The sequence below is a fragment of the Coregonus clupeaformis genome, chromosome 19, assembly GCF_020615455.1.
Source record: "Coregonus clupeaformis isolate EN_2021a chromosome 19, ASM2061545v1, whole genome shotgun sequence".
In the NCBI taxonomy this organism is placed as follows: Eukaryota; Metazoa; Chordata; class Actinopteri; order Salmoniformes; family Salmonidae; genus Coregonus; species Coregonus clupeaformis.
The window spans coordinates 43,908,423-43,935,864 of NC_059210.1; the positions used below are offsets into that span (position 1 = coordinate 43,908,423).

Below are 27,442 nucleotides of genomic sequence, written 5' to 3' on the forward strand. Positions count from 1 at the left end.
GCGGCCAACAAGGCAGAGTTCATCTCAGCCTATGCTACCCTCCAGTCCCTCGACTTATTGCCGCTGACGGAAACATGGATTACCACAGAAAACACTGCTACTCCTACTGCTCTTTCCTTGTCTGATCATGTGTTCTCGCATACCCCGAGAGCATCTGGTCAGCGCGGCGGTGGCACAGGAATCCTCATCTCTCCCAAGTGGACATTCTCTCTTTTCCCCCTGACACATCTGTCTATCTCCTCATTTGAATTCCATGCTGTCACAGTCACTAGCCCATTCAAGCTTAACATCCTTATCATTTATCGCCCTCCAGGTTCCCTTGGAGAGTTCATCAATGAGCTTGACGCCTTGATAAGTTCATTTCCTGAGGATGGCTCACCCCTCACAGTTCTGGGTGACTTTAACCTCCCTACGTCTGCCTTTGACTCATTTCTCTCTGCCTCCTTCTTTCCACACCTTTCCTCTTTTGACCTCCCCCCTACTCACAAGGCAGGCAATATGCTTGACCTCATCTTTACTAGATGCTGTTCTTCTACTAATCTCACTGCAACTACTCACTCTGCCCCTACTCAGATGGTAATGTGCCGTCGCAACCTTCGCTCTCTCTCTCCCGCTACTCTCTCCTCTTCCATCCTATCATCTCTTCCCTCTGCTAAATCCTTCTCCCTCCGATCTCCTGATTCTGTCATATCCTCACATGGTCTCTCCTATCATTGCTACGTAGACGACACACAATTCATTTTCTCCTTTCCCCCTTCTGATAACCAGGTGGCAAATCGCATCTCTGCATATCTGGCGGACATATCAGTGTGGATGTCGGATCACCACCTCAAGCTAAACCTCGGCAAGACGGAGCTGCTCTTCCTCCCGGGGAAGGACTGCCCACTCCATGATCTCGCCATCACGGTTGACAAATCCATTGTGTCCTCCTCCCAGAGTGCAAGGAACCCTTGCGTGACCCTCGACTAAACCCTGTCGTTCTCCGCTAACATCAAAGCGGTGACCAGATCCTGCAGGTTCATGCTCTACAACATTCGCAGAGTACGACCCTACTTTACACAGAAAGCAGCACAGGTCCTAATCCAGGCACTTGTCATCTCTCGTCTGGATTATTGCAACTCGCTGTTGGCTGAGATCCCTGCCTGTGCCATTAAACACCTACAACTTATCCAGAACGCTGCAGCCCATCTGGTGATCAACCTTCCCAAGTTCTCTCATGTCACCCTACTCCTCCGCACACTCCACTGGCTTCCAGTTGAAGCTCGCATCTACTACAAAACCATGGTGCTTGCTTACGGAGCTGTGAGGGGAACGGCACCTCCTTACCTTCAGGCTCTGATCAGACCCTACACCCAAACGAGGGCACTACGTGGCACCCCAATGGTGGAACAAGCTCCACCACGATGCCAGGACAGCGGCCGAGTCACCCCCCCAAAAAAAAAGAAGGTGGTTGTCCCACTGGCTATCCTAAGTTGAATGCACCAATCTGTATGTCGCTCCGGATAAGAGCGTCTGCTAAATGACTTAAATGTTACATGTATAACCCTCTGAGTTCCTGTCTGTTAGAGAGAGAGACAGAGACAGACAGAGAGAGACAGAGACAGACAGACAGACAGAGAGAGACAGACATAGAGAGACAGACATAGAGAGACAGACAGAGAGGGAGGGAGGGAGGGAGAGGGAGAGAGAGGGAGAGAGGGAGGGAGAGGGAGAGGGAGGGAGAGGGAGAGAGAGAGAGAGAGAGAGAGAGGTAGGTAAAAAAAAGAAAAAAAATAAGAGGTGTAATTAGATCTCTCCTCTCCCCGCCTCCCCCTTCTCCCCTTCTTCCCTCTAGGGGAGAGGAGCCTCGTCAAAACCCTGTCATGAATGTTTAACGCTCCTGTCGATCTGCACTCTCAGAAGATGTGTGTGTGTGTGTATGTGTGTGTGTGTGTGTGTATGATGTGACTGTAGCTTTATTGTTGATCATAGCTCATTCAGCCATATTACTGGCTCTGTATTTGTCTGTATGTTCTATTACCTAGATCTCTTGGGATGTATGAAACATTATTATGACCTGGTGTCGTTGATCTTATCCTTACACATCACATAGACACAGGACCGGTGATCTAGTATGAAGGGAGGAGATGGATGGGAGGTCTGAATGGAGGGAGACATATTTGTACAGTGTGTATTCACGTATGTGTGTATGTACGTGTGTGCATATTTGCATGTGTATTTGTGCCGGTGTCGGGAGTTCTGTGTGTTTATAGCTCCTCACAGCTTGTACAGAGGAGGTGGAAACAGAACCATGTCTAGAACTCAGCCTAGGACTTCAGGAGAGCAGGGTGGGTTGGAAGGAGAGGGGGGGTTGTTACTGCTGCAACTAATTGTTATAGTCTTACTTTTCTAATTAGGAGCGTGACAGTGTTTCCTTTTTCCTGGACACACACAGATACATTTTAATCTTACACCTATGGCAGGGTAAACACACACACACACACACAAGCAGACGCACACACTCAAACACAACCCTAATACCATGTCATTCCACAGACACATCGTATCCATAGCAACTTACAGTTACACATGCACCTAGCAGTTGTGTCATTTGGCAGATGCTAATATACTGTATCTATTATATACTAACTAGGGTGCTGGTCTTCCCGTTGATGACTTGGGGCTGTCAGGTGACCTTATGCGTGGCAGGTGGATGTAGTTAAGGCCCACAGACTGGAACACCACACCCCAGACTGGAACACATCCTCTCAGCAAGGATCACTTTACCCACCATCAGCCTATTACAGTTAGTCTGGACTGTCTGGAGGGTGTTATACTGGGTCATCTTCTCAACTCTTACACCACATGCACCTTACATTTCTCTATCTACATTACCCCTCTCTCTCTCTCTCTCTCCATACGGTCTTGTCAGAGGGGTGCGAAGCACCAGTCAGACGGAATCAGGTGCAAAATGGTGGCATTTATTTACAGGTTCAGAAGGTGAGCTAGACCCATGGATTTTTACAAGACAAACGGTGAAATATAAATGTAGACTTTTAAAATAACAGTGGTCCTGTGTGGCTCAGTTGGTAGAGCATGTTGCTTGCAACACCAAGGATCCTGCTGGGGACACCCATATGAAAACGTATGCACACAAGTTGCTTTAGATAAAAGTGTCTGCTAAAAGTAATACATTATAGATAATTGAAATGGACAATTCTCTGACTTCTTGGGAGAACGCCTTCAAAATAGACAGAGTGCCTATAACTATGACAGTGTCAATAACTCCTCACACAGCCGAGCACTGGGACAACATGTCACTCCAATCTGAAGCCCATGATACACTGGCCCATCATTTCTTTAGGCAGTATTTCCTAACCCCTAACACTGGAATGATCCAAAATGGACCTAAACAGGTATTATAATTTCAATGGCCAATACATTATAAATGTAAACATATCAGAACATATCACAAAAATATTCAACAATAAAGATATTAGGAAAACACCCCTCAACAAAGGCTAGAACATTAATTAGGTTACTGAGTGTGTTTTTCACCATGCTGGATAGATTTTTATTTGCACGTGACTGGCGCGCAGTGGTGAGTACAGGTCGCCGATTCAATGTAACTTTAAACGCTACTAAACAATGTAAACATTTCTACTCAACGTGATCTATTATATAACAACTGTGGGTCATGTTAAGCGATAGGAATTTGCTTGAAAACGTTAGCAACATGAACAAACATTTGCAAAGTGTGTTTGGGGCCAAATAGGGGGATCGCAATGGAGAGGAAAGCAATATCTTTCTCTCTCTCTCTCAGTATCATGTTGTGGAGTTTAAATAAAGGTGATCTGCATGTGATGTGATCTCTGTCTTGGCATGGCCACCGTCATACAGTAGCTGGAAACAGAGATTATATTACCCACTTGTGTGTGTCAGAGTGAGTGAGACAGGAGTGTGTGGAGGTGACTGTCGTTATATCGTCTCTGGTGTTTTACTTTGATTGACAGCTCTTCAGATAGTAATCCCTCCCTCTTGATTTTCTACTATGAGCTGAGACACACACACACCCTCTTGACTTTCTGTAGAGTGCTGCAGCTCCTTCTCTCCCTGGTGAAGTGTGTGACCTTTAAATCATGACCCTATGAGTCTCAGCACTATATGAGACTGTTACTCTCTTTCCTCTATCTGATTCACTAAACTAAAGAACTAGGCTCCCTCTGACTGGACTGGAATGTGTCAATGTCCATATATCTCTGTATGAATGTCTCTTTAGAATACTCAAGAGTCAGGTTACCTTTAAAGCTGAGGCCTGAGATGGCAGTGCCTAAAGAACTGAGCTATCATATAAGCCTAATGCTGTGGTACAATGGGTTTTGTACATATACTGCATTTTAATATAGTAGCTATATGCAGTGCAAGCCATAGTATCTTTCCATTTAAAGACATGCTCCATGACTTTGATGACTACTAAGTATTTTTTAAACCTCCTGCTTGGGGCTGGATGTATCAATGTGTAGTTCATACATGCCTACTCTACGAGCAGAATTACTGTCTTACCTCAATTAGCCACAGGATCCCTAGTTTGAAAGGGACCGTTTTTCTGGAAGCTGTACTGCTCCATTTTCCCTAAATGTCCCTCCACGTGGGCCAGCCCCCTAGCAATTTGAGTTCTAGCCAATAAGCTTCAGCCCCTCGCCATTTGAGTGACAGCTAGCAAGACGCACACTCAGCAGAACGAGAGAGAGATCAATGACATGGTGCACATATCTGCACATATGTGACGTATTACTCAATTTTCTGGCTTGTGAGCGCTTCTTTCAGAACTACTGGCAAAAAAGTATACAAAGGTACCAGAGAATCTCTTTAATGATGTTTCCATATTGAAATACGCCCCTTTTCATTTGAATGTGTCAAACATATGGGTAACACTGTATCTACAGATTGACTCAAAATTAAGTGTTACCGAGATATGTAAATTATACGTTTTTTTTTACATGTTATCTTTGTCTCTTCTAGACTCTGGCCACAGCTGCTGAGAACTTCCAGATGGAACACCAGTGGAAGGATGAGTATGCGGTAAAACTCTGATTCTACTTATAACCAACATTACATTTACATGATATACTGTAGGTGTAACTCGCCCCGCCCATCACCAATGTGTAGTAAGAATGTGGCCGATGTGTGTCAGCTGTTTAGTACTGGAACACTCACTACTCATTGGCTGAGAGACGGCAACCTCAGATGACCTTACTGTACATGGTGTTCTCTCACTGCTCTCTTTATGGGCTAGAGAGGAGGGAAGATAGGGTTTCAACACACACACCAGTGTTTCCCCTAGGATTTTTTTCAGCAGTGGTGGCAAGTTAGCGGGGTTAGCTAAATTAATAAAGGGTAAACACTGTACACACACACACACAATCACACACACATACAAAGACACACATACATGCACTCACTCACACACACATTCATCCTGTTTAATAGTTGAACAAGACCAATATGGTTTGTTGATGTTAAAAAATGAACTGTTATTATTCATTCCATATTATGGGCCATTAAACCACGTATGTCCACAGATGGCCTCTACCTAAGTACCTCTCTCTCTTTCTTTCTCTCTCTCTCTCAAATACACTTACACACATACATACACGCACACACACACACACACACACACACAGACACAGACACACACATACACACACACACACACACACACACACACACACACACACACACACACACACACACACACACACACACACTGCTCACTAAGATATTTGTATTATTTGTTTCAGGATGGTGACATTGTTTACTACAATGCAAAGGACAATGTGAGTATTTTTCTTCCTTCTCTAACACATGATTCTCACATAGAGCTGAATCTATAATCAACCCACAATCTCAGATACAGACTCTTTCTTTCTCATTCTCTTTCTCACTCTCACTCTTTTCCTGTCCCTGTCAACCCTCTTTGCTCTCCTTCTTTTCCCAACCCTCTTTGCTCTCCTTCATCCCTCACACCTCCCTCTCTCCCTCCCTCTCTCCCCTCCTCTCTCCCTTCCTGTCTTAACACCCCTTTCCCCCTCCTCCTCCTTTCTCTCAGGTGAAGAGGTCCCTGGTGTGCTTCTACTAATTGACAGCTGAGATGTATGAGCTGCAACTGTTGCTTTATTATGAGACTCTTCCTATTCCCCTTCCCCTCTTCTCTCTCTCTCTCTCTCTCTCTCTCTCTCTCTCTCTCTCTCTCTCTCTCTCTCTCTCTCTCTCTCTCTCTCTCTCTCTCTCTCTCTCGTTCTCCCTAATCTCTCTGTCCCTCTCCCTCTCTCCCATTGATGTGAATTGGTGAACGCACTATTGGAGATATCCATCAAGCTGTGTCTCCTCTCCTTTAATAGTAGGCTGTATGAGGAAGACATGTGTCATGTTAATCCACAGAGGTTGGTACAGGCAGTTTTAGCCTTGAAGCTGAGGCCGGTTTAACCCAGCTTACTCCACAGCATTACTTCCTCTGAACCAGTGTAGTATAGAACCACTACACAGGCATCTAATGATGGACAGCTGTTTAGCACAGTATCCTGATAGAAATGGACATGTAAATCTAATCTATTAGGCTCCCTGTTACATACAGATCCAGACAGTCTAACAGTGGACATAGGTTGTCTGTTCTAAATCACTGTCTGACACACTCCTTTTCCCCTCTCTTCTCCTCTCCCCTAGTTGGAGGTGAATGAGACAGAGGGTAGGAAGAACCGGATCAGGCCAGCCTTTAAGGAAGATATGCTGTTTAAACGCCTCACCTCTCACAACCACACTGCTGTCCACATCCCTACTGACATCTACGATGGCTGTGAGTACACGTACATACACAGTGTAACCATGGATACGATACACATACAAATCCCTAGAGAAATGGTACCTTTAATAACAGTAGAGCAACATTATTATATTTGTTCATAACAGTAGAGCAACATTATTGTATTTGTTCTTTATGTGTTTTAACCTGAAAAAGGACCATGATATAATAACATATGCAATTTAGCTTTTATCCAAAGCAACTTACAGTCATGCGTGCATACATTTTATATATGGGTGGCCCTGGGAATTGAACCCACAGTCCTGGCATTGCAAGTGCCATGCTCTACCAACTGAGCCATACAGGTCCTTGGGGTCTTGGAAAGTGTTCTATTGATAATCTGTATTGTTCAGACATACAACATTCTCCCTATGGAGACAACTTCCACACATGACAGCATGTCCTATCCCTGTTGTCTGCACTCATCCATAATATTTAAGGGACTTATGTATACTATATACTAGATACTATACTGGGTAGGGTACAGTACAGTGGCGGTTAGTTCCGTTTAAGATGAGGGAGGACTTTTTTTTTTTTTTCATGAGCATGGCCTTACTTCTATTACAGCATATTGGATGACTGTCATTCATATTCCATTCACACAGTTCAATGTAACAGCGATAGGTGTAGGCTACTACATGATACTCAAATTTTCCCTATACCCATCATGAGGTTGCCACAACCTAGCCTATGAATGAAAGTTTACAACATAGGAACACACAGGTCAGACAGTGACACATTCAATACCCCCTTGCACATGCTTGCCTGCATCTAGCTGATATAGGGTGTAATCATTAGTTCAACAGTTGCAAACAAGAGTTTCTATTGGACAAATTCAGGTGGGTTCATCCCAGTTTGGTTCCGTTTGCTTCCATTTAAGAAAGGTTTTTCAACAGAATCGGCGGAATGAATACACTCCTGATCACGTAAACACAGTTCACTTTCATAGCAGCCACGTTGTATTCCGTCACGCATCTATGCTCCTCTCACCTTGTCCCTTCGCTTGTGGATTTCAATGCACAACACATCAGCTGTATGTGACCAGGCGAAAAAACCTTTCCAAGCCAAACCATATCATAACTGCTACACATAGCCTACATCGTTGTCACTATATGCGTTAGTAAACCCGCTACAATCATTCAGTAAAGTTACAGTGTACAGTCAGTAAGCAGTTACAATTAGTAAAACCAAAAGCTTACCTTAACTTGGAAGAGTTCCAGTGTTGTGTTGGATAGTCATAGCCAGCTAGCTAACATAGCATCTCTCTGTTTGAGTAGGGTGTTTGAGTAGGCTAAACTAGCTAGCTGCATTTGCTAGCTAAGTAAGTGGGGAAAAAAAGAAATGAAATCTCTCTCTTGCTTCTCCTTCCGAAATGAATTTGTTAAAAACTGTTCAACTACTGTCTTCTCACTCTCTTTGAGTCAACTACCCACCACATTTGTATTGAAGTCAATGTACCCAGAGGAGGACGGAAGCTAGCTGTCCTCCGGCTATACCATGGTGCTACCCTATAGAGTGCTGTTGAGGCTACTGTAGGCCTTCATTGCAAAATAGTGTGTTTTAATCAATTATTTGGTGACGTGATAATATTTAGCATAGTTTTATCTAAAAAATGATAACTTTTTAAATGTTATTAAAAAAAAACATTTTTATGAAATTCACTGAGGAAGATGGTCCTCACCTTCCTCCTCTGAGGAGCCTCCACTGGTACAGTATGTGGTACAGTTGGTTTGCTAGTTGGTTGGTGTGATAGAGTACCACAGTATAAGTCATAATACCCATAAAACCTAGCAGTCAAACAAGGAAATGGTTCCAATCATTTTTCCACCATTCATTTTAGAAACACTTAAGATGAGGGCTGTGTTTCGTGTAGGCTTACCCTGGCTTGACGTTTTGATAACCGTGTAAATCTCTCTAGGGCAAGGTGACTTTTTCCCTGTTTGACCGCTAGGTTTAATGGGTATTATGACACCTCCACTGTGGGGCTCTTTTGGGTTGGTTGGTAGCATTGTGTTTTCACTGGTATTTACTTGCTGTCTAAATGCTGGTTCTCCTGAGTCCTTCTGACATTAGCTCTGTCTGTTTTGTCTAATATTGATGGGTGTGCTTCTGCTTTCTGTGTGTGTTCATATGTGTGTGATTAGACTTGCTTGCGTGTTTGTGCGTGCGCTAGGTCATTAGCGTGTAGTGTGTTGTGTCAGCCCTCACACTGAGAGGCAGCAGGATGGAGTCACTCCTTCAGCATGCCCCTCAGCCTTCTGGGTTAGCATCTGGGACCAAGGTTACCCACTACTGACCACACAGAGAGAGAGTGGGTGCATGTGGGAAATTAGTGTGTGTGCGTACAGGTGTCCGCATTAGCTAGGGTGCTAGCATGTGTGTGTATCTTGTCCTTTTCCAGACTATTTGCTGGCTGCGGTCGGGGATTGGTTCCTCCCGCTCTCTTTGGGGAAGGCTTGTGATTGGTGGACCGTAATTAGTATGTGTCAGCCCAATGTGCTTCTAGGTAATAGTATGAGTTTGGGTCTCACCTAGAGAGGGAGAGAGGCAGAGAAAGAGAGAGCTTTATTTAATGTCCTTGGAAGATGATTGGTTGTTTAGTAGGCACACATAGCTGACCTGACCAATATTGCTATTCAAAATCATAGAAATCAGAAAACCCAATAATCCATGCGTTCTGAGAATGCTATAAAGTCCAAAAGTTATGGGCAGAGTTAGAAAGTTGGCTGTCAGAAGTATTACAATGTAAATTTACTTTTAATCTGCCTGTCTGCATATTTCAAGCCATGGCATATGAGGGTGCAGTGAGATACCCGATGGGTTGGACACTACTTTTCTCATCAAGAACACAATGGAAACACAATGGAAAGGTCAAATGCTTTATTATCTAAGTGTTGAAAGTGCGTGGGCGATGGAGAGAAAAAAAATTGTGCAGTTTGAGGCCATGTGGTAGAGAGTGATGCGAACCCTGGAGATGGGGGTGTGATCGTGTGAGTCCCTTTAAATATTATGGATGAGTGCAGCAAACAGGTAGAGGACATGCTGTCATGTGTGGATGTTGTTTCCCATGTCATTGATGTTTGTTTGCATCTGTATGCTGTCATTTGTATGCATATGTTTCGTACAAAAAAAAAGACATTGGAAAACCCAAGGTCTTCTCTTCTGTAGAGTATTGTTCTGCTGAGAGAGAGACGGAGGCAGAGACAGACACACACAGACAGACAGACAGCGAGAAAGAGAGAGCAAGAGCGAGAGAGAGAGAGAGAGCGAGAACCAGATAGCAGATTCATACGTGAGTGAGGTTCCAACTGTTCAATTGGACCCAGAGTCCAAAAAGCCTCCAGGAATAGGCCAGGGCTGGCCTCACTCTGGGGGGAAAATGTGATTTTCCAGTCGAGAGGGAGCAGCACATTTAGGAAATCAGCCTTCCTGGTGGAAGCGATGGATGAATGTGTGTGTGTGTGTGTGCGTATTCATCGTCCCTGATGGGAGAAGTAGAAACAGAATGTTGAGAATATTAGAACAGACATGACTAACAGAGCTGGAAAACCACACTTCATCTACCTCACAAATGAGCGGGAGAGAGGGAAGGAGAGAGAGGGAAGGAGGGAGAGAGGGAGACGGCGCATAAAATAATCTATGAATTCACTAATGGGCAGGAGCCATATTCAGAGCTCCCATTGCTGCCTTAGAAAATGTTAAACATGCAATCTAATACAGAAACATCTTGAGGCTCACCCTCTTGATCATCTATTGTCACCTCTACGCTGAACTTACAGAAACATGCTCCAGCATTGGCAGTGTTTTCTTTCCCAATATGCTGCAGAACTAAACATTTGACATGTTGTAATACTTGATATAAGTTTGTTATACTTGATATTACCTTGGTTAGGCACAAACTAACCAATGGAATAGTCTGAGGTGTGGCTGAACTATGAACTTAAAGAGGCAAAGATGGAATGTCTCCTGAGTGGCGCAGTGGTCTAAGGCACTGCATCGCAGTGCTAGCTGTGCCACTAGAGATCCTGGTTCGAATCCAGGCTCTGTCGTAGCCGGCCGTGACCGGGAGACCCATGGGGCGGCGCGCAATTGGCCCAGCGTCGTCCAGGGTAGGGGAGGGAATGGCCGGCAGGGGTGTAGCTCAGTTGATAGAGCATGGCGTTTGCAACGCCAGGGTTGTGGGTTCGATTCCCACAGGGGGTATGAAAAAAATAATAATAATGTAAGTCGCTCTGGATAAGAGTGTCTGCTAAATGACGTAAATGTAAAGACTGTGGTTGTATATCACACAGAGAGAGACAGCCACTGTAGCCACATTAATTCAGATCACATCCCCACAATGCAAGATATGAATGTAATGTTTCTATAATGATGCCCCACACACACACACACACACACACACAGCTCTGGCAGCTCTAGCTTCATTATCTTTCTCACTCTAGAGGTAGCTATATATGCAAATGAATTGTGTTTTCTTTACACACAAATAAGACACGTCACACCCAATACAGGATACATATCTATCTATCTATCTATCTATCTATCTATCTATCTATCTATCTATCTATCTATCTATCTATCTATCTATCTATCTATCTATCTATCTATCTATCTATCTATCTATCTATCTATCTATCTATCTATCTATCTATCTATCTATCTATCTATCTATCTATCTATCTATCTATCTATCTATCTATCTATCACTCACACACACACACACACACACACACACACACACACACACACACACACACACACACGTGTACACACTCAGAGAGAGTGTGAGAGAGGGTGGAGGTGGGGGGGGGAGAGAAGGAGATAGATGGAAAGATGGATGGAGGTGTGTGTGTGTGTGTGTGTGTGGTCCATTCATCATAGTGTGTGTGATGTGACAGCGGTCTGGTCTCTCAGCTGTCTGTGTCTGTGTCATTACATTCATAATGCCTGTTCCCTCCCACAACAGAGCATCCATCACACACACACACACGCACGCACGCACGCACGCACGCACACACACACACACACACACACAGGAAAGGACTCATCCATCACTCTTCTCTCTTCTCCACTCACCACCTGTGTCAGTCCACCTACCTCTCATATCCTCCTCAGTGTGGATCAGAACCTCAAGCTGTTTTACACACACACACACACAAGAGAGAGAAGGCTATCCATCAAACAGGCAATAAGTGGACCCTCGAGCTACAGGAGAGGGAGGAAGGACAGAGAGGAGGGAGAGAGAGATTAAGAGAAAGAAGGGAAGCAATTGGGGTGAAGTTAAGCAACCAGTTGCCTAGACTGTGACTGACTATTAGGGATGGGCATTTGACATTTTTTGACTGTACTCGAGTACTCGAATGAAAATGAAAATCTATTTTTAGAACACAAGTCCTGCACTGGAAATAAATATGTGCATTTATCTGTATGCCAACAGCACGCTACAATGCCTAATTTATCATAACCATTACAGATAACAAATTCTAATTGCTAAATTGTCCCATATATATTCAGTCAATAAAAAACAAGAGCCCTTTGAGAATCATTAATTTAAACTATAATGAGCTGAGTTACCTACTCGGATCTAGAGGCGTCACAGCTGCACTTTGCAGTGGCAAAATATGTTATGCGTGATTGCTGCTGCTGCTTGTCCCGCTCCGAGAATGTTTCTTTGTGTTTGGTAAGCATATGATTTGTCATGGAGCTAGTTGTAATTTCTGATCGGCATCAGACACATTGTGTGCTTCAGTTGCACTTCTCCACTTGGATGAGAATTCACAAACTTCTATCAGCAGACAGTGCTCTGACTGATGTGTAGCTACTTTTCTCAGTGTAGCCTCCTTTTCTCTGGTAAAATGCAAGATTAACTTCAAGCAAAACATTAGATAAGGAAATGTAGCTGGCTACATTCTTTCTATTATAACCATTAGAAATATGATGGCCATGCATTGTTTTAGCAAATAATGACCATGCTTTTTAATTGTAAGCCCATTTACTTGTGTGGCTGCTAGCCAAATAGTGTTGCACTTCTGTTGTGATCTGATGACAATGAAGCTTTTTCTGAAGAATGTGTTGCATGAATGTATTTTCTGTAAGTGAAAACTATAGTTGCACGCCCCTGATCACTCTATTGAAGCAAAAAACAACACTGACCTTCTAATCAAAACGCAGGTGAAATGGTTTAAAACACAGTTTTTTGATGTTCTGCGATTTGAAAATGCAGATTTCTGAACTCTAAAGGTGTCAGCATGCTTCAGTTCGGCTGGCGCCCAGCCGAACTCGGCTAGCCGAACCGAACGAGTGGTTGCATACTCCCTTAAAAGACCTTCGCTTGAAAAACATGAAAAAAGTGGCAATAGTACTGTTTGTCCATTTTGAGAATCCGTAGCCAGTATACACTTCCTCAAACTAGTCAGAATTAATCCAAGATAACTCAAGAAATCTGTCATAAATGTTGATGTTTTTGCCGATAAGATCTTAGTCACGCAATTTTACATCTAACTAAGATGTTTTTAAGTATTATTCAATGAAAGAGTTTGCATGAAAACGAGTCGTCTCTTGTTGAATGACCGACAAAGGGGCGTAGACTTCAGCTCCGACTTTCGGCTTGCCTCCAGAAAAACATGTGTTTACCCAAACAGCCGAAAAACCCCTCACTGAAGTCCAAAACAAACAAAAAAACTTCACAAAATGTCATCATAATATGTGCACAAACTCGAAACAGCATCCGTGTCTAGCGCCTTGTCGTATTTGAAAAAATGTGGATCTCTGGTTAAAGATTGATTTTTGACATTCATTAGAGTACTCAAGTACTCGATTACTCATGCACTTCCCTAATGATTATAATGACATAGATTGTGAATGATATGACCAATATGTTGTTCTTTTCATCTGGTTAGCCTCTTCCCTGGTGGTGTGGATGACTCAGCTCAGTCAGGGTTGGGATAACCTCTCTGATAGCTCTATTTATACACACACACACACACACACACACACACACACACACACACACAGTATTGTATAACTAACCTTGTGGGGACACACAATTCAGTCCCATTCAAAATCCTAATTTTACATAACCCTAACAAAATGTCCCCACAAGTATAGTTAAACACGTCCGCGCTGGCGTTCCTGTGTCTCCTGGGGTAAAGTGAAGAATGGTTGAATTAGTTAGTCAGGACTAAATGCTAGCCCTTTGACACAGTCAGTTATTGCTTTGGGGGGTGAGATGGTGTAATATTTGCCCATGTCTTCAGTGTGAGAGGGATGGAAGAGGGAGAGGGATGGAGAGTGGGCGTGTGTCTGCATGTTAATGAATCTCCTGTCTGAGGAACCAGTCTGCAGCTTTATCTCTCTATAGAGGCATTTTCATCTGGAACTGTTTTGTCAAGATCTGTTTTTGCGTTAGCCAACTCCTATGTTTGTTCGTTTTAATGCCAATGTCATGTTTGGCATGACAAGGAGTTGGCATTTGTGTGAAAGAAAGATGGATGGAGAAGAGAGAGATGTGTGCGGGTCTGTGTGTCTAATCCTTTTGTAAGAGTGTGTGCATATTGGTGTATCTGTGAATCGTTGACACAGTTCAGTGCTCTGCTTAGCTTAGTTCTCTTACACTGCACCCCTCTGTCTCGCATGCTCATGAATATAACACACACACACACGCACACACACCCCTCCTGTTTTCAGATCATTCATCTCTCCTCATGAATGTGTTTAGTTAAATATGACAGCTCAGACTGGGTTCAACTATGTTCTGCCACCTCTGGTCTCTTGGCCCTACCACCCCTATGGGAGGGCAGCTCCCACTCATCCCAGTCCAAGCTCTTCTCTGTCCTGGCACCCCAATGGTGGAACCAGCTTCCCTCTGAATTTAGGACAGCAGAGTCCCTGCCCATCTTCCGAAAGCACCTGAACATCTACCTCTTCAAACAGTATCTTAAAAAATCCCACAGCACCCCCCCTCGCACCACTTCCACTTCCTTTTTTCCCCCCTTACTAGCTTTGACTTTGCTGATAGCTACTTTATTGAAGAAAATGTACTTACTATGACTGTGATATGTGGATGTCCCACCTAGCTAGTTTAAGATGAATGCACTAACTGTAAATCACTCTGGATAAGACTAAAACATGTAAATGTAAAAATGTAATGTTTCTACATTACTCTTTTCACACTATTAATCCATTTGTTGGTGGCATTGTGAATTGTAATCTTAATCCAACATCAATCTGTTTTGTGTGTGTGTGTGTGTGTGTGTGTGTGTAGCCACCATCGTGCTGAATGAGTTGAACTGGACGGAGGCGCTGGAGGATGTGTTTAAGAAGAACAGAGAGGATGACCCTACTCTGCTCTGGCAGGTGTTTGGTAGTGCTACTGGACTGGCCCGATACTACCCAGGTAACAAACACACACACACACACACACACACACACACACACACACACACACACACTACACACATTGAGGCTATATTATCATTGTTAAGTTACTGTGTCCCTGTAGCTTACTGTATCCTAGTTTCTACTAGTTTGTTTATACTGTAAGCATATAAACAGAGTCACAATTCTTCCATGGTTTCTATATTTAATATAAAGCCTTTACATAAAGCATTAATCTAGATAGGCGCTAGACTGTATGCATTAAAAAGGATGTCTATGATAGTGGTTGTAGTCACTGGTTGTTTCTGAAATCTACTTCATACTGTAGCAGGTGGGTGTATCATATAGGCGTTATGAAACAACAACCATCTTTGTTAGACTTAATCAAAGAGTCACATTGTCACAAATGCATACATTTCATACTATTCTACTTTACTATTTGTTCCATGGTTTCAGTGTTAAATAGGGTATTTAAGTATATATCAGTTTGGATAGTAAACTGTTTATTGTAGGGATTCTAACCCAGTTCCACAGTACAGTATTGTTGTTAACCCAGACTCTGTGTCCTCTCCAGCCTCTCCATGGATGGATGCTCGGAAGACCCCCAGTAAGATTGACCTGTACGACGTACGCAGGAGACCCTGGTGAGAAACCGCTCTCTCTCTCACATGCATTCATGCACACCAGAAAACAGATTCTCTATGCAAAATAAATATGTATAAGAGTTCATAACCATTGTATGCACTGTGAGTATGTGTATAACCTCTGTGTGTATGTGCTGTGTGAAGGTACATTCAGGGAGCTGCCTCACCCAAGGATATGTTGATCCTAGTGGACGCGTGAGTCACAACACACACTTCACTATTACACTACCGCACAGTAACACTATACCCTACTATCTAAACATAGTACAGTATACCAGAGTATTGTACCTCCCTGTTGTCTGGTCTGACCATAATTCTTATTCTGTGGTTTGAATGTAACTGTGTAAATGTCTCTATAGGAGTGGCAGTGTGTCTGGTCTGACTCTGAAGCTGATCAGGACCTCTGTCGGTGAGATGCTAGAGACTCTGTCTGATGATGACTATGTCAACGTGGTCTATGTAAGTAAATATACATTAATTAATTGAGAGAGAGAGAGAGAGAGAGAGAGAGAGAGAGAGAGAGAGAGAGAGAGAGAGAGAGAGAGAGAGAGAGAGAGAGAGAGAGAGAGAGAGAGAGAGAGGGGGTGGTTGAGAAGTAATGAAATATGGATTTCTCCAGTGTTGGCCTCTCTCTTTAAAACAGGCCAGTAATGAAATGCCCTCTGCTCAATTTGGGGAGTGGGATCACAACTACCCTGTACACCCAGGACCACTCAGTGTGTGTGTGTGTTAAACCCCCCACTACACCAGCCCCAGAGAACTACGTGAAATACTTATCCATCACTCTCTTTCCTCTCTCTCTTTATCTCTCAAATATGAACTCAGATTACAATCAACTAGAACCAATTGAGAACAATATAACCCTGGTTGAACCCAATGGTTGACAGCAACACTAATATGTTAATGCCACATGTTTAACAACACGAATGCACCATGTCTACAGTAAGGCATTCTACAGTTGTGTAGAATGCCTTACACTGAGAAACCAGTTTCAGTCTCCAACACTGTGGTGATGTAAGACTGGAATATTGTCTATTGGTTTATTTGGATCCCCATTAACTTTTGCAGAAGCATCAGCTATTCTTCCTGGGGTCCACAAAAACCCCACAACATGACAAGTAACAAAGCAATGATACACTGATAGACAAGAACAGTCACACACATTTTTAATACAAAGATATACAAACAATACAACAACAAAAGTAATACAAACAATACAACTAAAAACGAATGTGTGTGTTACAGTGTGTCTATGTGTCCCCTCACAGTCCCCGCCGTTCAATGATATGTTTCCATTATCTGTTATTGGATTACTTTAAATCAACTGGTACAGATGGTGTCCCCCTAGTACCACTATACCAGCATAAGCGCGTACACACACACACACACACAAACACACCATCCTCCTGTCCTGTGGGTATTGTAACCTGACACTAATTAATTAATCTCTAATATTACCAATACATCCTTGTTCATTAACAGCAGCCTAGGGACTAAACTGACATTTGGACACACACACATCCCTAATGTTATTGGGATGTCAGACAAATACAGATATCTTTGTCTTAGTGTGTGTGTGTCCAGCTCTTTTCTCTTGCCAGTTCAGTGTTGCTAGCTAGCCAGTTGCAGCTAGGCGGTCCTGTGGTCTAAGTGAACAGGGAGGCTGTATAGAGCCTCTGCTGGGATTAGGGACTAGAGATTAGCTGTCTGCTCAGTGTCATCTGTAATCCAACCCCAACCCATCTCTCTCTCTCTCTCTCTCTCTCTCTCTCTCTCTCTCTCTGTCTCTCTCTCTCTCTGTCTCTCTCTCTCTCTCTCTCTCTCTCTCTCTCTCTCTCTCTCTCTCTCTCCTCTGTCTCTCTCTCTCTGTCTCTCTCTCTCTCTCTCTCTCTCTCTCTGCTCTCTCTCTCTCTCTCTCTCTCTCTCTCTCTCTCTCTCTCTCTCTCTCTCTCTCTCTCTCTCTCTCTCTCTCTCTCTCTTCTCTCTCTCTACTACACACACACACACACACACACACACACACACACACACACACACACACACACACACACACTGGGGCTCAGCTAATAAGATGACAGGGGAACAAGGATATTACATACAAACACACTGAAACGCATTCATAATGGACATACAAAATATACAGTGTAGATACACTACCGTTCAAAAGTTTGGGGTCACTTAGAAATGTCTTTGTTTTCGAAAGAAAAGCAATTTTTTTGTCCATTAAAATAACATAACATTTATCAGAAATACAGTGTAGACATTGTTAATGTTGTAAATGGCTATTGTAGCTGGAATCGGCAGATGTTTTATGGAATATCTGCAAAGGCGTACAGAGGCCCATTATCAGCAACCATCTGTCCTGTGTTCCAATGGCACGTTGTGTTTGCTAATCCAAGTTTATCATTTTAAAAGGCTAATTGATCATTAGAAAACCATTTCGCAATTATGTTAGCACAGCTAAAAACTGTTGTGTTGATTAAAGTGGCAATAAAACTGGCCTTCTTGAGACTGCAATTGTGGGTTCGATTACAGAAATGAAGGCAATTCCATGCGAGAAATTGCCAAGAAACTGAAGATCTCGTACAACGCTGTGTACTACTCCCTTCACAGAACAGCGCAAACTGGCTCTAACCAGAATAGAAAGAGGAGTGGGAGGCCCCGGTGCACAACTGAGCAAGAGGACAAATACATTAGAGTGTCTAATTTGAGAAACAGAAGCCTCATTGGTCCTCAACTGGCAGCTTCATTAAATAGTACCCACAAAACACCAGTGTCAACGTCAACAGTGAATAGGCGACTCCGGGATGCTGACCTAGGCAGAGTTGCAAAGAAAAAGCCATATCTCAAACTGGCCAATAAAAAGATTAAGATGGGCAGTCTGAGATATGGCTTTTTCTTTGCAACTCTGCCTAGAAGGTCAGCATCCCGGAGTCGCCTCTTCACTGTTGACGTTGAGACTGGTGTTTTGCGGGTACTATTTAATGAAGCTGCCAGTTGAGGATCTGTGAGGCACCTGTTTCTCAAACTAGACACTCTAATGTATTTGTCCTCTTGCTCAGTTGTGCTCATTGTAGAATAATAGTGAAGACATCAAAACTATGAAATAACACATATGGAATCATGTAGTAACCAACACAGTGTTATATATATTTGAGATTCTTCAAATAGCCACCATTTGCCTTGATGACAGCTTTGCACTCCATTGGCATTATCTCAACCAGCTTCACCTAGAATGATTTTCTAACAGTCTTGAAGGAGTTCCCACATATGCTGAGCACTTGTTGACTGTTTTTCCTTCACTCTGCCATCCGACTCATCCCAAACCATCTCAATTGGGTTGAGGTCGGGGGATTGTGGAGGCCAATTTATCTGATGCAGCACTCTGTCACTCTCCTTCTTGGTAAAATAGCCCTTACACAGCCTGGAGGTGTGTTGGCTCATTGTCCTGTTGAAAAACAAATGATAGTCCCACTAAGCCCAAACCAGATGGGACGGCTTATCGCTGCAGAATGCTGTGGTAGCCATGCTGGTTAAGTGTGCCTTGAATTCTAAATAAATCACAGATAGTGTCACCAGCAAAGCACCCCCACACCATAACACCTACTCCTCCATGCTTTACGGTGGGAACCTCACATGCGGAGATCATCCATTCACCCACACCGCATCTCACAAAGACATGGCGGTTGGAACCAAAAATCTCAAATTATGACTCCAGACTAAAGGACACATTTCCACCGGTCTAATGTCCATTGCTCGTGTTTCTTGGCCCAAGCAAGTCTCTTCTTCTTATTGGTGTCCTTTAGTAGTGGTTTCTTTGCAGTAATTCGACCATAAAATCCTGATTCACACAGTCCCCTCTGAACAGTTGATGCTGAGATATGTCTTTGACATGAACTCTGTGAAGCATTTATTTGGGCTGCAATTTCTGAGGCTGGTAACTCTAATGTACGTATCCTCTGCAGCAGAGGTAACTCTGGGTCTTCCATTCCTGTGGCGGTCCTCATGAGAGCCAGTTTCATCATAGCGCTTGATGGATTTTGTGACTGCAAGAAACTTTCAAAGTCTGTGAAATGTTCCATATTGACTGACCTTCATGTCTTAAAGTAATGATGGACTGTCGTTTCTCTTTGCTAATTTGAGCTGTTCTTACCCTAATATGGATTTTGTCTTTTAACAAATAGGGCTATCTTCTGTATAACCCCCTTACCTTGTCAGAACACAACTGATTGGCTCAAACGCATTAAGAAGGAAAGAAATTCCACAAATTAACTTTTAAGAAGGCACACCTGTTAATTGAAATGTATTCCAGGTGACTACCTCATGAAGCTGGTTGAGAGAATGCCAAGAGTGTGCAAAGCTGTCATCAAGGCAAAGGGTGACTATTTGAAGAATCTCAAAAAATATATATATTTTGATCTGTTTAACACGTTTTTGGTTACTTCATGATTCTATATGTGTTATTTCATAGTTTTGATGTCTTCACTATTATTCTACAATGTAGAAAATAGTTCTTGTTTTTTTAAATAAAAAAAACTGGAATGATTAGGTGTTTCCAAACTTTTGACTGGTACTGTATAGATATTTGCATTTTTGTCATTTAGCAGACGCTCCCTTGGAGTGCCAGATGGGCGGGTTTGCACTTCCATTGGTTCCATTCTGCCACGCAAGCTCAATCAAGCGCAGCTAAAGTCTGGGATATACTACCCCTTGAAATGTTTTCATCTACATGAATACTCAGCATGCCCACCAAATTGTCGGATGCACTGGATTAGGCTATGAAGTATCTCCTAGCATGAATTAATTAGACCCATATGGAAGATAAATATTGTCTCATTTACACACCTCCTCTCTCTCATCCTCTCCCTTTCTCCTTTCTTCCTCATACTTTTTCTTTCTCTTCCTCCCACCCTTCTTCTCACCCTCCTCTCCTCTCCTTTTAATAGATTTGGTGATAAAAGATCACATTATAGTTTGTGTGTGTGTGTATCCATGCTGTCTCCTAAGCTCAGTCTTCATGTCAGGCAAGCGAAGCCATGAAATTGCCTTCCAGTCTAAGTGGTGGCTCTGTCACTCAGTTAGAAACATCAAAGTTGTCACACAGATGCAGATAAACACACACACACACACACACACACACACACGCACACACTCACTCACACACACACAAACTCACACACACACATTCACGCACATGCCCAGTCAGATTCTGCTAGTCTCCATGGATGCATGTATCTGCTGTCCCCATTGGCTGATTAACAGAGGCACATTGATTGGTTCAGATTGATGGGTTGCAGCACTGTTTAGAAAGACAATACAGCCAACAGTTGTACAATGGCTATTATCTCTGCATCATATTATTACTATGATCAAAACAGTGATAGTGTTTTGGTGTGTGTCAGTAAGTCTGACTTATATCTGTAACAGGTACAATACATCTGCTCAGGTCTCAGAGCACTCAATCTGGAGCATCTGTTGACTTGGATGCCAAGGCCGGTGTGTGTGTGTCTGTGTGTGTGTGCGCACATGTGTGTGTGGTATTTCCACTCTAATGAGAGTGTGCTAGAAGAGGGAGTCTTGTTTCCATGGTACCAGATCATAAAGCTGAGAGGATGCAGAGTACTTTGCAACACTTGATGAATGTGTCTGTTTACCACTTCATGATAGTAGTCATGGCAAGATGTGTGTGTGTGTATGTATGTGTGTGTGTGTGTGTGTGTGTGTGTGTGTGTGTTTTGTGTGTGTGCGTAAATGTCTAACCTCAATATGTCTCCCTCTACCAGTTCAACACCAGGGTGAATAACACAGCGTGTTTTGACCACCTGGTCCAGGCCAACGTGAGGAATAAGAAGATCTTGAAGGATGCTGTTCAGAACATCTCTGCTAAAGGCATCACCAACTATACCAAGGGATTTGAGTTTGCCTTCGAACAGCTCTATGCAGTAAGAGGCCCTATGCTCTGTTTAGAAGTATAACACAGTTGTTACAACATGTGTATAATGACAACCCAGCGGATTTACGTTGAAGTTTCAGGTACATACTTCATGTAAAATATACAGTGTCAACTGTGAGCTCTGCTCTTTCTGTTATGATAGATTATGATCAGACACTGGCCTCTGTTGGTTATAGCGGGTATCTCTCTACTTTCTAACCCAGTGACCAACAACCTCCTGGGTGTGTAGGATTTTACTCCAGTCTTTTACAACCCTGATTTCAGTCATCAGCTGCTCAGTAGTACCTTCCTAAGCACAATCAGGTATGTTAGGATTGGCAACCCGTGATTTCTCTGTGCAGACTAACATCACTAGAGCCAACTGTAACAAGATCATCATGCTGTTCACTGATGGAGGAGAGGAGAGAGCGTCGGCCATACTGCAGAAATACAACGCTGACAAGAAGGTACTGTGAACACACACTACAATGTATAATCCACTGAGTCGGTGACCCTCATAGTAGTAAATATGAAAGCAGGTCTGAATGATGAAGGGAAACAGAGTGATGGGTTGGTTGGATATTGAGGAAGTATTCTGTGTGCTGATCCTATGGTTTATACAGGTGGAGGCCAGATGATCATTACACTAACCCACACACGCGCAGACACACACACACAGATCAGTCTCAGTTACTGTCAGTCATCCCTTGTAGCAGATATGAAGTGTGTGATGACAACTCTGCCAAAGCTAAAGCTGCTCTCTCTGCTCAGCACATGAAATGAGACTGAGAGGATGGGGGGTAGAGAGAGCATGGTAACACCATCCTCAGCCCTTCACAAACTAACCCCTGTGTACACTGTAACAGTAGTCCTTCTCACTAGTTACATTTGATATTATATGGCCCATAATAACCTCTCAGACACAGTACCTACTATAGTTGTTAACTTTCATCACACACCTTACGGTTCAATGTAGATGTGTCTTTAACCGATTCACATGTCTCTGTGTTCTAGGTGCGAATCTTCACGTTCTCAGTGGGTCAACACAACTATGATAAAGGTCCAGTCCAGTGGATGGCCTGCGCTAATAAAGGTAGGATACAATGTTGTTGTTGTTTGTTTGTACTAAATATTAAGCACTGGTAGTGCTGTGTATCATTTGAGTTTCCATGTTGGGTCTGCTTATGTAGATAGCTAAGGTCCTGATCTTAGTCCTTTGTCTGTTTCTCCCAGGATACTTCTATGAGATTCCCTCTATTGGAGCAATACGCATCAACACTCAGGTGATAATAAGCATTCTGCATGAACGTGTGTGTGTGTGTTTCATTTAGTTCCAGACATGTATGTGGTTTACTTTGTCTTAAAGGTGTGTATTCGGCGGCACGTAGCCTAGCGGTTAAGAGTGTTGGGCCAGTAACCGAAAGCCGACTAGGTGAAAAATCTGTCAATGTGCCCTTGAGCAAGCCACTTAACCCTAATTGCTCCTGTAAGTCGCTCTGGATAAGAGTGTATGCTAAATGACTAAAATGTATTCAAAAGAGTGTATGTGTGTGTTCTAGGAGTACCTGGATGTCCTGGGCAGACCCATGGTTCTAGCTGACCAGCTCGCTAAGCAGGTCCAGTGGACTAATGTCTACCTCGACGCTCTGGTATGACATCACTTCCTCCTATCCCACAATGCACCCCACTAAAATCTACCTCCACAATGGAGGTTTCTGAAACCCAACAGCGATTACTTTAATTTAGCTTTCGTTGTCTGTGTGTGTTAGGAGCTAGGTCTGGTCATCACAGGAACCCTACCTGTCTTCAACAAGACCAAGTATAAAGATGATTTGGGTATAGAGGTAATCCTCACACGCAAGCAGGCACACAAACACACAATTCTTTCTTCAAATAATCCCATCCCAGCATTAGACACCAATAGCCTCTAAGTCAACATAACTCTTACTGTTCAATTTTAAATTAAAATGTTGAACTTCCTGCATCTTTCCCTCTCTGTCAGATTCAGAACCAGTTGATCCTAGGGGTGATGGGGATTGACGTGTCACTAGATGACATCAAGAAGCTCACGCCGCGCTTCACTGTGAGTGACACACACACTAACACACCATAACACTCCTTATTTTCCTAATTCAGTCTCAGTGTTAAGTCCTTTTCACACCAACTGCATTTCGGTCTTTTCATCCGAATTCCCAAAAAATACAGATTCTGATTTTGACACACTAAACCATTCACAACAAGTCCGATGCACTTTTCCCTCCAGACAGGCTCTGCCAATTTTAGGAAACTTTCTGAATGGACATAGAGAATTAGCGAACTCATAAACGAACACCCACCCACTTAAAAGGACCCATCAATCAAAGCCGCCTGCAACGTATCTCACTCAAAAACATAAGCAAATCACATTTCCTCTTTCCCAAAAACGTAAACCTTGCCTTAGATTCAAATCCTTTCTGTAGGATATCAAAACTAGCCTCCATTATAGGATAATGCTAAATCAATGTAGCTTATCATATAAATTGATGAGGAATGTTTTAAGGGGGAGATATAGACAGCTGTGATATCGGCTATATGAAGATGAAATTGACAACCATTAGAAAATAGAAGCACACGCACGCAACCTGTCTATAGCCTAATGATCAGCCGTTGATCAACTTTAGTGAAGCAATGGGTGGTTATGTTGACACTACATTTTAATTTGAGTGCTTTATCTAAATTTGTACAACCACTTATTGATAAGGCGGAGAGTTTTTTGTCTCTTCCTTTTAGGGTTGCCTATAGCACAGGTGGTCGCCTAGATTCCCTTTAGCAGGCCTATTATATATAGCTATATTTACTTCTAACTTACACATCTCTCTGTATACTTCACTGTACCCTTCTTGAGCAATTCACGCATCTCTGCTGGCAACTCCACTGGTTTATCACTTCCCCCTCATAGCTCTTAAAAGAGCAGCAATATATAGTACCAGTCAAAAGTTTGGACACACCTACTCATTCAAGGGTTTTTCTTTATTTTTATATTTTTTACATTGTAGAATTGTAGTGAAGACATCAAAACTATGAAATAACACATATGGAATCATGTAGTAACCAAGAAAATGTTAAACAAATCAAAATATATTTTATATTTGAGATTCATCAAATAGCCACCCTTTGCCTTGATGCCAGCTTTGCACACTCTTGGCATTCTCTCAACCAGTTTCACCTGGAATGCTTTTCCAACAGTCTTGAAGGAGTTCCCACATATGCTGAGCACTTGTTGACTGCTTTTTCTTCACTCTGCCATCCGACTCATCCCAAACCATATCAATTGGGTTGAGGTGGAGGCCAGGTCATCTGATGCAGCACTTCATCACTCTCCTTCTTGGTAAAATAGCCCTTACACAGCCTGGAGGTGTGTTGGCTCATTGTCCTGTTGAAAAACAAATGATAGTCCCACTAAGCCCAAACCAGATGGGATGGCGTATCGCTGCAGGATGCTGTGGTAGCCATGCTGGTTAAGTGTGCCTTAAATTCTAAATAAATCACAGACAGTGTCACCAGCAAAGCACCCCCACACCAAAACACCTCCTCCTTCATGCTTTACGGTGGGAACTACACATGCGTAGATCATCCGTTCACCCACACCGGGTCTCACAATGACACAGCAGTTTGAACCAGAAATCTCCAATTTGGACTCCAAACCAAAGGACACATTTCCACATTTCCATTGAAATGTTCAAGATTGACTGACCTTCATGTCTTAAAGAAATGATGGACTGCTTATTTGAGATGTTCTTGCCAAAATATGGACTTGGTCTTTTACCAAATAGGGCTCTCTTCTGTACACTCCCCCTACCTTGTCACAACACAACTCATTGGCCCAAACGCATTATGAAGGAAAGAAATTCCACAAATTAACTTTTAAGAAGGCACACCTGTTAATTGAAATGTATTCCAGGTGATTACCTCATGAAGCTGGCTGAGAGAATGCCAAGAGTGTGCAAAGCTGTCATCAAGGCAAAGGGGGGCTATTTGAAGAATCTCAAATACAAACTATATTTTGATTTGTTTAACACTTTTTTGGTTACTACATGATTCCATATGTGTTATTTCATAGTTTTGATGTCTTCACTATTATTCTACAATGTAAAATTTAAAAAAAAATAAAGACAAACCTTGAATGTGTCCAAACTTTTGACTGGTAATTTGAAAGTTATTTCAAGCAATTTTTTAAAACTAATAAGCCTAGGCCTATTAGAGGAGAGAAGCATCGATCAATCCTCTTGCTTGCTGAATGGCTTACCCCATGTGGGGTCACCTGATTTGAAAAAGGGGTCTCGAGAGAAACTCTGAAATAAAATTAAAATAATTGTGCTTGGTTCATAGAACCGGGGCTACATTAGTAACCTCCGATAGCCACTAGATGCAGTTGTAATAAACAGAATGGTTTCTGTTTTCTTCCTACAAATGTGGCTCTTTCTATTGAACCGTTTAAGCTACAAAATATTATGACCCCATCACTGAAAGATAAGACTCTCAGAGACACATATGGCTTCTGTTTCTTTCTTCAAGCTGCGCAGGACTCATTAGAACATAGTGGACGAGACCAGGCACAAAATCAGACTGGAGGAAAAGAACATCATCACTAGCTAGGTTTCCATCCAATTGGCGACAGATTTTCATGCGAATATTCTAAAATATGCATAAAGTAAATATGCAATTTTCCCACCAGTGGTGTGTTTCCACCAAATGGACTTATTGCAGATACAAATCTGTGTGTGATGATGTAGTGCACACAGAATGTACTTTTTCACATATGTTTTCATGCACCAAATAAAAATCTAAAGTTCAATGTGTTTCCATCGCATTTTCAGCTCTGTCGCAAAAACTATTGTGTTAAATAGCAAATGTGCCTATTCTGGTCTTGGCATGTACGCTATAGCCAACAGCTTGCAAATACAGGCTGTGCTGGTAGGCTAGTCTACATTATGAGATTATTATGGATAATAATATTTTTATTTGTCAAACGGCAGTCAAGCATCGCTCATCATGTCACTAGAATAAGACCCTTGAAATGTATTGGAAAGGAGCATCAAGGTCACAGTGCACTTTCACCACCCTGTGAAGTGCATCATCATTTATTTAATCTGTAGCCTAATAAACTGCATGGTTTCCCGAGTCGTAGTTGGAGGACCACACACCATATAATCTCGTGACTCCAAGTTTACTTTGATATGATGGTTATTATATCAATATTTGCGCATAAAGGCGTTTCCACCACCATTTCTCGCATAATTAATATTACAGACACAAAAAGATCCCATCATGTCGAACGAACAAATTATCTGTCTGCATTTATAAAATTGTACCGAAAGTCCTGTTTCCATTACAGCTATCGTGATTTTTTTTTTTAAATACTCCATAATACTGTGGATGGAAACGTGGTTAATGATTATGTTATTTTCTACACAGAAGATCATACAAAAGTATTGTCTGATGATCTTCTGAACTTTCCAATACCATTCTTATGCAGTTCAGTCACTTTACTGTTTTTTCCAACTGCTTACAAACAAAATCTTTTCATGTCACACGATTTTTGAAACCTCTCACTCAAAGTGCAAAACTACACACAACATCTCCAAAAACATAAGCTATTTCTCAGCCTTTGAC

General features: G+C 42.6%; 1 protein-coding gene across 6 annotated transcripts in view; it reads left to right on the forward strand.

Moving 5' to 3' along the window:
* The window catches only part of LOC121531951 (voltage-dependent calcium channel subunit alpha-2/delta-1), a 106,134-nt gene that overhangs the window by 39,091 nt on the left and 39,601 nt on the right, over positions 1 to 27,442 (forward strand). For all 6 annotated transcript variants that reach the window (XM_041837540.2, XM_041837543.2, XM_041837542.2 and 3 more), the window contains exons 4-17: positions 5,002 to 5,061; positions 5,781 to 5,816; positions 6,703 to 6,832; positions 15,102 to 15,233; positions 15,789 to 15,858; positions 16,003 to 16,053; positions 16,218 to 16,317; positions 21,642 to 21,800; positions 22,153 to 22,257; positions 22,805 to 22,883; positions 23,024 to 23,073; positions 23,350 to 23,439; positions 23,560 to 23,634; positions 23,793 to 23,873. In XM_041837540.2, the coding sequence (XP_041693474.1) occupies positions 5,002 to 5,061; positions 5,781 to 5,816; positions 6,703 to 6,832; positions 15,102 to 15,233; positions 15,789 to 15,858; positions 16,003 to 16,053; positions 16,218 to 16,317; positions 21,642 to 21,800; positions 22,153 to 22,257; positions 22,805 to 22,883; positions 23,024 to 23,073; positions 23,350 to 23,439; positions 23,560 to 23,634; positions 23,793 to 23,873 (1,218 nt within the window). The remainder of the gene's footprint in view (positions 1 to 5,001; positions 5,062 to 5,780; positions 5,817 to 6,702; positions 6,833 to 15,101; positions 15,234 to 15,788; positions 15,859 to 16,002; positions 16,054 to 16,217; positions 16,318 to 21,641; positions 21,801 to 22,152; positions 22,258 to 22,804; positions 22,884 to 23,023; positions 23,074 to 23,349; positions 23,440 to 23,559; positions 23,635 to 23,792; positions 23,874 to 27,442) is intronic.